General features: G+C 42.1%; 1 protein-coding gene across 3 annotated transcripts in view; it reads left to right on the forward strand.

Moving 5' to 3' along the window:
- The first annotated feature begins 249 nt into the window (after nucleotides 1-249).
- The window catches only part of arid2 (AT-rich interactive domain 2), a 53,234-nt gene continuing 40,567 nt past the window's right edge, over nucleotides 250-12,916 (forward strand). The window contains exons 1-4 of one of the 3 annotated variants that reach the window (XM_028570090.1): nucleotides 250-421; nucleotides 2,530-2,715; nucleotides 2,839-2,932; nucleotides 3,887-3,984. In XM_028570090.1, coding sequence (XP_028425891.1) covers nucleotides 2,624-2,715; nucleotides 2,839-2,932; nucleotides 3,887-3,984 — 284 coding nt within the window. In that variant the 5' untranslated portion in view covers nucleotides 250-421; nucleotides 2,530-2,623. Of the gene's footprint in view, nucleotides 422-2,061; nucleotides 2,716-2,838; nucleotides 2,933-3,886; nucleotides 3,985-12,916 lie in introns of those variants that run through there. The other 2 variants (XM_028570089.1, XM_028570091.1) reach the window with 2 other exon arrangements.

A 12,916-nucleotide genomic window follows, 5' to 3' on the forward strand; every position in this document is an offset into this window, starting at 1 on the left:
TTGTAGTATTTGGGAATCCGCAAATACAAAATTGTGTTTCACCTTTAGCACGCCATTTTCCAACCCATGCACTGTGTACAGTAGCTACACCGATACAGAGGTAGCATAGAGACCATTAATTCGTTCTTTCAATAGGTCCCAGCATTATTAATAGTATTGACTGCTAAAAACTGAAAAGCTATCAAATAACTAGAAATGCAAAGCGGAGCTACGCACATATACTGCGGCTAACCACCCCGTTAACTACAACACCCGCGTGCCTTAAACGATTATAACAACCTAACGTTATAATAGTTTGTCAGGTAGCTATCATGTGGTGACAACTGCTCAGCGTTTAAGCTACATGTTGCTAAACGATGACAACGGCAAACTTATGTTTGCTCTGGGAGCTTCTAGCTAGGTGAGCTGCTGGCATCCGGAGGTAACCTGCTTAGCAATAATAGCAGTGTTAATAAGGGACGGGAATCTGACACGCTAATGTACAGCTAGCGCCCAAACGATTCACCCAGCTAGCTAGCTAGTACACCTAGAACCAAAACTTAGCTACTCAATAGAATGGTAACGTTATTAATAACGACACAAAATAGTAGATACGTTCTTTTTTAACGTAATATGGTAGTGGGTAATTGGATTACTACAAACTGCTCAGGACAGGTTCGTGGTAATTTTGCTAAGTTAGCTAGCGCTTGCTAAGCTAACACGCTAGCGCACGACCGACTCGTTAGCCCAGAATTCGGTTGACGGGAGTCCAAACAGACGTGAGGTGAACTCGGGTGTGCCGCAGTTTGTTTGCAAAAAATATCACTTTTTTGAAAACCACACGCAAGGACACGCACTTTTCCGCTGTCTAGTGTCAATTCCTCAAAATGGGGTCTGCTAACGTACGTCTCCGCCATTTTGTGACAGGTTTTTCATTGAGCAAAGGGGTACGTGTAATGGTTGAATGTAACCCCATCAAGAAGATATTCACTTGGCATTCAAAGGGAGAAGGGATCAGGAGTAATTTCCAACCATCCTGTGAGATAAAAGTCGTTTTGAAGTGGTCAGCAAGGGATAGGGGCAGCTTGACAGAAACGTTAACAAGTTTCCAGCAACAAATTGCACCATGGAAAAAAAAAAATGTAGAGACCATATGTGAAGCACCAAAAAAAAATGGACAACTAACAACGCTATAAATATATGTTTTACCAGATAGTGGTCACAATGTGTAATGGAAGTATACATTTTAAATTGACATAATAATACACCCTATTAATTGCCCGAAATTCTCAAAATCAACAAAACTACAAAATAAGTGGCACTTTATGTCAAACTAACCCAAATCCAGCTCTAAATATAATGCTGATCATATAACATCAATCAATGTGTCATGTTTTCAATTAAGAGGTCCTACCCCAGTTGCACTGTATTACTGTTCAATATGACGAGACATAAAATATGTTAAAATGATTTTAGAAACAAACAATAAAATAAATTTTGGAGAAAGTATGACACATACATATGTAAGAAAAAAATATTTTCAGAAAATAGATGTACATGAATGTTAAAACATGTCAGCATACTGGTAAAAAGTGAGTAAATGAGCCTTCACAAAAAGCTCCAGTAAACAATAATGATGCATGTAATTCATAGAAATATTATTTTTTTCCCTCTTAAATATAGTAAGGAAGTATTTCTTTGCGAAATGGAATTTGTATCCCTACACCTTATTTTGTTGTAGTGTTGAAAAAAACTAATGTTAATAGACTACATTATTTCCTGCAGTGTTGGATTTAAGTGGCTGCATGGTATTTTGAAATATGGCTGTGGTAATTGTATGAAATTGTTACAGGTTGACTATAGTTTCTTTCTTTCCTAATGAAAATACCATTTCTTAATTCAACTAATATCATTGAAGGGAGATATTCATTTTGAAGCCAGTTATAAATATACAATGTCAGGTTGGAAAAATTGTATTTTGCTCGTTAATATTTAGGGTTGCCCTCTATTACACGGCTGGTTGGGATAACAAGGAAGCTATGTTAATTAGTGCTATCCCCTCCCCCCACGGGACATTTCCAAGTACCTCCTGACCCGTTTTCCTAACAGAGAAACGAGTTGTCAGACGGTCCCTAAAAAAGAAAACAGTCTCTATTGTTCCAGCACCCGCTCTGCCTGGACGGTGCACTGCCGCCTGTGGCCGCAGAGGGCGCTGCACGCATGGCAGGCTGGGCTCCGCGGCCTTCACATACATCTTTTTGTCTGAGAACTGATCCTCTGCCGCTCTACAGTGTGTGCGATAGCCTCGGAGCTGCGTCCGTAACACACTGTCAAACCACTCCAAACGAATACTACCGCGACCAAAAGCATTAATTCTACACATTCTGCCATGGCGTTTCTAATCTGCCGGTAAATCGTTTGTATTTCTGACTGTTCGCTGGAACTTAGTCCGGGGTTGAAACGGGCTTGCTTTCTGTGTGCATCAGTCTTTATTAGCGAGCTGCCGCTCTTCTTGCTATCAGCTATTTCTTTAACTTTTTAAACACTCAGCTTCGCGAATGACTGAGCGCCGGCGGAGTATGGGATCCTTGGTGTCTTAAGAAGCGACTGAAGTGGGGTTTAACCGTTTTTGCATGCAAAAACAATGGCAAATTCGACGGGGAAAAATCTACTAGATCAGCGAAGGAAAGGACAGGCTTTCCTGGACGAGCTGCGGCAATTTCACCAAAGCAGAGGGTGAGATTGGGGCGTCTTTATTCGCAAGAAATATAACTTTAAATGTGAATTGCATGTGACTGTGAGTTAAACAAAACTGTTATTCAAACATATATGCATGTATTTCTTGTGTTATCCCCTTAGATCGCCTTTCAGGAAGATTCCTATCGTGGGTGGGAAAGAGCTGGACCTGAATGCTCTCTATATCAGAGTCGTCTCTTTAGGTGGATTTGCTAAGGTGAGTGGGAACTAAAAGTGGATTTCTCCACACTCTGCTGTCTGTGGACTCCTCGGTGGACCACTCTACAACTCCGTGTGGGTACCCCGGGAAGTATAACCCTCTACAAAAACGTTAGTTGGTCGGTGTTGGCCTTGTGCTAGTTTGCCATGTATCTCTATGCAATGTGGTGGCTTGTGTTGTTGTGTGGTTTGAATTGAGAGTCTAACAGCTCGGAGTCAGAGTGCAGTTGGAGCGACTCAAAATTAGCGGGCACGTTTAACATCGATTATCGGTACGGAGCCCGGCCTCGGGAAGCACCGCTTAGGACACAGCGTTTCGCCCGGGCTTTTACCGGTAGTTTTCACCCAGGGGAAGCTTCATTTCTCTTTCTCGCCATAGCCATCTTTCTTCGGCTTCATGGCTGATCACAAAATGTAGGCCTCACAGGCCCATGTAGTGAATACACTAAACGGCACCAAAACATACTCCACAATCAAACGGGTCGCCGCAAGCTGAATCCTTTGCGTTTGGTGGAGACAGTTCGTCGGAGTTTAGCCCCGTTAGCTTTTAACGCCAAAAATCGAAAAGTCAAGTTAGCTTGTTAGCTACAGTGCTAACTAGCCTCAACATTAACGATACTATCCTAAAGGGAGTCAGGCACTTGTACTTACTGCTGTGTCAAATGTAAATATGTTCGGATAACCAACACGTTAATGGCTAAATAAATGCTAAAATACTAAATGTACTGCTGGATAATTTTAATATTTCTCAGTATTTAAAAATATATTTTCAGCAGTTTGAGAAAGTTATTGATTAATGATTGTGATATTGCCTCACTGGTTTGTGTGTGTGTGTGTGTGTGTGTGTGGGGGGAGAGGCTGTAGCAGACCAGATGGTAGCAGTGTAACCGCTCTTTTTGTTTTGTTGCAAGTGCTTTTTTTATCTCCTAACGAACTCATTTCCTCCTCTCAGGTCTCTGACAAAAACCAATGGATTGAACTTGGAGACGAGTTTAACTTTCCAAGGAGTTGTTCCAACGCTGCATTTGCTTTAAAACAGTACTACCTTCGGTAAGTAGCGTGGCTCTCTCAGGTAGCATGTGGGAAGTGTTTACAAATGTGAAGATGCAGTCAGCAGGATCTAGCCTCTCCACTCCCCTCTACTAGGAAGCAGCGCTAGTACAATATTTTGGCATGCAGAGAAAGGTCTGTATTGTGTACATTTGTCACAACATAGTATGTACTCACTTCCTTATTCCAGACAAGAAAAGAACATTGGTCTTTTATAATTAAACAAAGAAAAGAGAATATGTTGTCCAAATGTCTCTTCTGCATTTAGTTAAGTCTGGAACATAGTTTTGGAGAACACTCTTAAGGTGCATTGTGCCTGTAATGACCCTAAACCATACACTAATGACATTATTCCTTTCTGAAAATGGTGTAGCCACAGGGCGTTTGGGTTTGATACAAGCACTAATGATTGAGCAGCTCTGGGTGCTGTCTAACATGTCTAACATTTTAGCCTCCAAGTCTGAACACAGTCAGCTGCCAGTGATGGGAGTCTGGTGGAAATGCAGCTCTTAACAGCTGTACTCCTTTTCTTCTCTTCCCCCCCCCCCTCACCCCCTTACCTCATGCAAGGATTGTTTCCATCACTAGCACCTGCCTGCAGGGGATTACACCTCTGTAGCAGAGTAACGCTTGTAGCCTGTCATGGATATGTTACAGGCAACTGCAGGTCACTGGTTGGCATCAGAAGTAGCAGTCAATTATCTGTGCATTTTTATTTATTTCTTTACTAAAGTTGGCTATTTGATGCAAGCTGCTGGGAGTGTGGCGGCTAATTTGATTACCAACTGTACACATCCGATGAGACTTGTTGCTCCTCAAAAGTTCACAGATAAACATCAGCGTTGGCTGCAGGGGCAAAACAACTCGGGCACATGCAGGCGTGAAGTGCCGCTGAAGTTGGTCGAGGTCTTTCGGAGTACCATAATGGCCACAAACCACTGTTTACCCGCCACATGTTTAAACGACGGAATACCAGACGGTTGTTTTAAGGTCATGTTCTTGGAGTGGAAGAAGTAGCTATAGAGCACAGGTTGTTGAGTTGCTGTGACCAGATTTTTTGTGTGAACTTGTCTTCAGTTGCTCAGTCAAACACTTAACATTCAGAAAATCTTTTTGTCTTCGTCTAACGGGCTTAGTTTTGAGTGTACCGGAAGTACCTTTCACAGAAAGTCAACTGATGATGTGCTCTGTTGAGCCTCTATAAAACTTGATAGTAGGATAGTTTGGGCCAGCTAACGTGCCTATTATCTTATGTCAGAAAGTGGTTTATAAATATCTTGTTCTGCAGATGACAAGACGGAGCAGAAAATGATTTGGAACCATTAACATAACATTTTTTTTTAAAGAATCAATTGTTTTTTCCCCCCTCCCCCTCCAGAACATTTTCACCTGTGTTCCTCAGAACAGCTACAGGTCACTGTAATTATTACCTGTACAGATAAATTTTGAAGGTGGATGAGCAAGGGAGGCCTGACAGCTGAGTCAACGGACATGCGGAATATCACCCTCGTGTCCACTTGGTGGAGTTTATCTAAGGCAGTTCAGCGTAGTGCATGTCAGAGGCCGCAGGCAGCTGGACTTGTCTTGCCTCAACTTTTAAGGCTGATAAAGAGACCTGCCTCACCACCCCTCATGCTGCTTCTTTTTTTTTTTTTTTTTTTTTGGCTGATAAAGCATGGTAGAGAAATTAGGCTTTTTTTTTTCCCACGTCCAGTTTGTCTATGCATAAGCAGGCTAATAATGTGATCACTGTGGGTGGGGTGGGGGGGAGAAGCTTTCATTTGGACGTAATCCAGGGAGGTCAGAGTTCATAGCCGGTTACAAGGTGGGTATGTGCCCAGTGGAGCTGGTTCAAGTTCAGCGTCTTGCTCAAGGAGGCGTAAGCTGGGTGGATGTTTGTTAATATCAATCTCGATTATCCTGTCGACTTGACAGTCTGTATCTGGGCGTTTTTTAAGCTCTGTGTGCAATTTTCATGCCTTTTGTACAATTGAAGTCATCTATAGATGTGTGTTTTGTAGGTGATGATGTTGAAGGCAGTATCGGGTAACATTTAAAAAGATTGTAATGTGGCTCAGTTTTTGGTATCTGGCCTTTTTAACAAGCCCAACTTCTAGTTGACAACTCCAGTGACGATTCCTGATGCGTTTTTTTTTTTTTATTTAACCCAAGTGAATGAAATTAGGGATACACGATTTGGAGAAAAGGTCATATTGTGATTTACAATACTGAGATTGCAATAATGGTATCATGAGTCTAGTTGCTTGATTATCAAGGAAAATGCATGAGATACAAACATTTTAAAATGTGTATTTCTTAACTTGAGCGTAAAAAGTTAAATGTAATATAATAACTAGTGATTTAAGTTACAAAATGTACTTTGTACAACCTCTTCTTAAAGTCTTCATGCTCTGAAACCCTCCACACGTCTGATACTCGTGTGAATCGCGCACTTTGCGTTGGGACCTGTATGAACGTGTTGGGTGGCCTTCTCTATCAACACGGAGACTTCAACGCTAGCATATCTTCATATACAAGGCTTTTTTAGGTCTACTTCCATCCAACTTCTGACCTATATCAGTGTAAATAGTATCAGGACTTACAATCTTTGTTCCCAGGATCTTTTCCTTCGGTCTGTTCCAAAGGTTAGAAGTGAGCTGGGGGAAAAAGGTGTTTAGGTTTGCTGCTCCCTCTACCTGGAACAAGTTACAGAAAACCATGAAACTTAATGAGCTGCTCCCATTGGTCGCTTTTAACAGGATGGTGATTGACTCGGAGGCAGCCACATCTGGCTGTAGATGGTTTGCCTGATGTGTTTAGGATTATGGTTGACTTTGAGAGATTTGCTGTTTTTCAGTCGTTTTTAATGTTTTTTGTGTTTTTTGTTTGCATGTATGTGTGGTTGTACTGCTGCCTTTCTTGGCCAGATCAGTCGTGCCACCCTTATTAAAATGAGTTGGCAGGTAGGACTTAAGAATAATCCATTGCTGCAGGGATCAAACTTTTGACTTTTCTGATACAGGCCAGTCTGTCTGTTGACCAAGTTTCCCTGTCTGAATGAGTGTGTGTGTGTGTGTGTGTGTGTGTGTGTGTGTGTGTGTGTCTCTCTCTCTGGTCAGCACTTCCCACTCAGAGCAGAGTAATAAGCAGCACTGTAAGATCCGTGCCAGCTCCTGCTGCCGTCTATTTGATATCTGAATGTCACTCGGTAATAAGTGAGAGGCGCGTGCCAGAAACCATTTTTCCAGCTCGTTTTTGACTTGTCGAAGCGCTGCATGGTCCTACCAATGGCGCGGGAAAAAAAAAAAAAAAAATGCAGCCGCGTAAAGCTAAGACCGATTCCACTTTTGGAGAAAGGCATTCTGACATCACTGACTGTTTCCTGGACAACAAAGCACAGTCCCTACATCTTCAATTAAGCTGCCTTCGTGTGCGCTCGGAAATATGTAAACGATATGACCGAAAACTAATTGTGAAATATATACGGTCTACTTGTGCTGCACTGGGGGCGGGGGGTCGAAAGCCTCGACTGCTGCGTTCCCATGGAAACCGAGTTCACACGGGACCCTGCTAAATATGAGCGCTACGGTAGCTTTGAAAATAGCGACATGGGACACGGAATTTGATGAATTTACAGTTTTTTTTATCAGACTACAAATGAGACAAGAAATAGCTAGCGCAACCCGCAGTCCCTCAGCCTCGCTCCCTCCTGCTGGGAGACTATTCCAGCCAGGAGGAGAATTGGCGAATTCAGCCAGCGCCCCCAGGGGGCAGGTCTGTACAGCCCTATTTCTGATACCATGGTGGCAGAAATTTTGACCGAGGAAATCAACAGAGGAAACGCTGAGTTTGCTGATCCTGTGGGTAGGTCAAAGCGGTCCGGGGTCAGCAAACTTTCTGTAACCCTAACCTTCCTTGACATGCATTTATGTTCTCCATCGGTGTACTCTGAACTCTGTTTCAGTGGATAGGGTCAGGGTCGCCAGCGGCTGCTTCCAGTTTTCCTGTTGCTGCGCTGATTTGGATGATTCTCAGTCAATGCCATTTCACATCTCCATGGTTTTCCTCTCCCATTAGTAGTGTCATATGATTGCGCTTTGCGCTTAGCGCTCAACCCTCATGGGGCAACGGAGTCCCGATTTTATTTTTATTTTTTTTTCGTCTCAGTAAAACGCCATCCAGTTTATCCAGACGCACACTGTAATTTTTGAGAGTGAATGAAACGGTGCTTTGAAATCAAGTGTTGCTACAGTCTTTTGACTTTTTTTGTGTTCTCCAAACTGCAGCACACTGAACACCAGAAGCCAAGTCAGGTGACAGATACCCTGGCTCAACCTTTGTTTGCCCTCTCCACTGCATCCCCGCTGGGAGGAAATCAGGCCCAGGAGGCACTGACATTGAGTAACCGCGGACTTAATTCTCCGTTAGCTCCAAATGTTCCGATCATCTATTTCTCGATGTGGTTGGAAATGTATAAGAAGAAGAAACCTTGTTTTTTTTTCGGCCTTATTCAACCATTTCAGTAGGTGAGAGCGTTTGCTCTGTGATTAGCGTTTCATGTCCTATGACAATCATTGTGAGGAATAAGCAAGCCTTGATTTGAGCACGTGTAGCAGTTATCTATTGAAGGTATCAGTGTTGTGTTGCAATACTACAGTACAGATCAGGTTTCACCTTTTAAACCCCATGCTGTAAAATGAATAAGTTTGGTGTTTAGCTCTGCTGCCAAGGACCGTTTTTACTGTCCTCCGTCATTATATCTCTTAACTATATCTTTTTTTTTTTTTTTCCTTCTGAATCAACCACTGCCAAGTAATCTGTCTTTTTCAGAGATGAACACGCTGCTTCCTCTACAGCAAAACTATTATACCACACTTTCATCTGTTAACCTTTTAACTGGTTGTAGTGTAGAGCAGCAGGTGCAATCAGATTCACAGGTTTACTCATTTTGAACGTTTCTTTTTTTTTTTTTTTTTTTTTTTTTTTTTTTTTTTTATCTCAGTCCTCTGCTGACGCCAGACTAGTTGCCCCATGTATTTCTTGACTCCACTTTAAGGTCCCAAAATTCTCAGGACCCACAGCAATTAGACAGTGTTTTAGTTACTACTTTTCCCTCTATTGGCAGCCAGTTGCGAGTGGATTATATTTATTTAAACCTACAAACATATAATTATATCAATCTTAAAAGATCTCCTGTGACCCTGTCCGCATATCGCACACAATGCCACGTGGGTTTCTGAACCAAAGATTGAGGAACTCTTAAAGTTAATTATTGAGACTGTAGAGAAACAGCAGTTCCATTGCACAGAGAACCCACCAGGAGCATGTTTGATACAAAGGCATATCTTACATTTAGCCTAGTTAGATTGTATAGAGAAACAAAGTTTGGATCGGGCAATCATGGAAAATGTGTTGCAGGCTTTGGAAACGATTCAAATTTTCCCACCGTATCTATTAATGTGTCTATTCATCTATTTTTGTACTAAAGAAGTACTTGAAGCTGATTAGTGCCAAACTCCGGAGGTAATGTCTTCATTTACAGATCATACTTAAGCCAATTCACACCTGATTTTTTTCATTTTTAATGAGTTGAAAGACAACATGCCATATTGTGGTTTCTACAGACACATTTCACTGCCTCTTTCAGCTTGGCGGCTGTTGATTTTCACACCTGCTTATGAGATTATTGGGAGTACCATCATTCTTGTTGGTCCTCGTCTGCTTCCTGTGTATGTCGGCGCACTCTCCCGCTCATCTGGAAACATCTGGATGAAGTGGCCTTTGATCTGGCTCGCATTAGTCGTGTTTGTATTCCTCGTCCGAGCCGCAGCTCAGCCTTTAGCGATGCCCAGACGTCGGCCTTTCCATCCAGCATAATAAGAGACTTTTATAACGGTGAGAGCGCCAGAGCAAACTTGCTATCTCGGATATCTGAGGGCTCTTTGAGTGACTCACTTTGTCTTTTTGGCCGGTCTGTAATTTGACCTGCCCTCCAGCAGTGTTGGCCACCACTGATAGCCTAATCATCTTCTTCTCAGTTTCCTTGCTAACTAGCAGATGGACAGCTTGGCCTTGTACTCGACGGTGCACCTAGAATCTGGCTTTACCATTTCATTACATAGCTGATATGGTTCCAATAGTTTGCCCTGGGTGTAATGTGGGCTACGGCTCTTCAGTAGAAGTAGAATTGCTTAATTTGCTAAGTGCATTTCACACATAACTGGAGTTTGTTCTGTGTGACTAGTCCATCCCAAATAATAGGAAAAAGTGTCTGATCAGAGTACGCCTGCTAACATTTTCCCTGTAAGACAAAGTGTGTGTATATGAGATTTTATACACTATGCAACAACAACAAAATCCCTCGTTAGGTTCACTGTCCCTAATGTCGTTGACCAATATTTTGAAAAACCTGTAGGACTGTGTGATGTAGGCCAAAAAAAAATCACAATTTAATCATTTCTTTTCATGCAAAATGCAGGAAAATTAAAACATGAAATAACCTGTTATAGGACAATTGGGAATAGAATACCTGCACCACCTGCAGGGCTGTAATCATTATGCCTATTTAAAAAAATAAAAATAAAAAAATACAGGTTATCACACACAGCTGTGGAATGTCAGTGCCAAATGCTTCAACTAACTAGAGCCCGGTTTAATAATCCGTTACAGCAGATATCTGAAGACTACTGGCTAGGTAGCGTTAGCAACCTGGTATTGTTGCTCATCTATTCTGGGATGGGGCAAAAAAAAGAAAAGCTTTGGCTTGTTTGTATTTCTATAAACCAATTGCAATCAGTCAGGCAGCCTAGCAAAAAAAACAATTAGCGGAAGAAGATGGACATGCGGCGGATGTCAGGCGTTTATCCTTTTATCCGTATGTCTTTTACATAGCTGCGGCAGCAATATTTTTAATTGCGGCAGGCCGCCGCTACTAAATGTATATAGCGGAAACACCGTGGTGTAACTATTCACGTCGCCGTTTACAGCTTTACTCTTGACCTAAGAGAACTAATGTAGGTAGCTGTAATCCACGATAATTTTTGACTGGAAATAATCTTATGTGCACTTTGTCATAACAATTTTCCAGGATGTAGACATTCCACACAAAAACAAAACCATCTTATTAATTGAGATAATGTGATACATCGTCCAGCACTAACCCCACTGTATTTATTGAGCCTCACAGCTGACGGAAGCACCCATTTACGATGAATGACCCAGCTGCAGATGGGCGGGAACAAGCGCTTAAAGTGATGGTTCGGAGTAATTTCACCCTAGGGTCCTTTGCACCATGGCCTCGAGCCAAACACCCCCCAGAAGCTTTTTTCACCTGGGTCCAACATTGGGCGAGTTAGCGTAGAGTAGCGTTAGCAGCTGAATAGCTTAGCGCAGTGTCTAATGGACCCACGTTTGTATCTCGTAAATGACCCCACTAATAATGCCCGAAATGATACCAAAGGTCTACACTAGTACAAATAGGTTACGTACTCATTAAACGATGGATTGGAAAGTTTGTAAGTACACCAGAAGTTTATGAACACTTGCCTGCTCTCTTCTGCTCTCTGTTGCTGCCGTAGATTATGGTCAACTAGTGTGTGTTGTAGCAGTGTTTTTGCCATTGAGAATGAGGGGGCCAAACGCTAGCATGGTTTAGCTCCCCCCCTCGTTTCGGCTAGTGACGTAGACGGCCCTGCCGATTTTGAACCACTCACCCGGAGACTGAACGCAGGATACGTTCAGAAACCGTATCGCGCTCAAAACAGCATGGATGTTTTTTTTTTTTTTCAAGTCTGTATGCGTGTGGAAGCACCAGAGACACAAAATCCCAAATCCCAGAATATGGGCACTTTAACACTGAAAAGCAATCCCACCAAGTCCAACTTGGTAGAAGGAAAACCTCTTGTCCCTGACATGCATCACCTGTGTTGGTGGCGTTCTGGAGGAAAGTGCACCGGTGTGTCTTCCACTGCAAAATGCCTAGTTTGAACCCAGGAAATGCTGCTCACCACTGAGCTACAGTACAGTGGCAACGAGATTAACACTGCTGATAACTGAAATGGAAGTGCTTGCAGTGTTTACAAGGGTTGAATTGTATTTGGTCTTGCTTTGCTTCCTTTACATTAGCATACATGCATTGACGTTTCAGAAGATATTTTCATAAAGAGTTTACTTGCACAATAAACACATTGCACAAGGCTGCAACACATCTCAGCAATACACTGAGATTTTTTTTTGACGCCTTTTTTTCACACTTAGTTTTTGCTTTTTCCAACGTTTTAAATTGTAAAATTTTTCTTCTTCACATTTTTAGCGCTTATTTCTACCTCCCATATTTTATGATAGAGAACAAAAATTTAAAATTGGTCAAAGGGTTAAAAATGCAACTGTCCGCCTTTTTTTTTTTTTTTTTTTTTTTTTTTTTTTTTTTTTTTTCTTTTTAAGTGGTGCGAATGTTAAATTTGTTCCAAAAAATATTTTTGTTGGCAATTATTTTCTTTATTTGTTTTTGGCAAGCAATTATTTTAATTTTTTTTGTATTTTAGCAGAATGCTGAAAGCAGCAGAAATGCAGAACTGAGGGCACTTTAAGATCTGTTTATTTGTCGCAAGAAATATCGCCATCGTGATATTCAAAGTTCTCCAACTTTTACAGTGGTTTCTCAATTGGCTCCGCCTTCAGTAAATGGCCCTGCGCTTATTGACTTGAAGCAAACCCGCCTCAGTCTGTGTCGGACAGCCGGCTCCATTAAATCCCAGCAAACGTTTCTGTCCAGAAATTGGCACTGGGTGTGCGTGTGCACGTTTGTATGGCTGCGTCCACATCCAGCAGGGGGCAATGGACTCCCACACACCGACACACTGAGGGCATCTGGGCAGCCAAGGAGGCCTTGCACCGGTGTGATCCAGATGACCGTAAATAACACAACACTAAT

Source organism: Perca flavescens, chromosome 23 (assembly GCF_004354835.1).
Source record: "Perca flavescens isolate YP-PL-M2 chromosome 23, PFLA_1.0, whole genome shotgun sequence".
Classification (NCBI taxonomy): domain Eukaryota; kingdom Metazoa; phylum Chordata; class Actinopteri; order Perciformes; family Percidae; genus Perca; species Perca flavescens.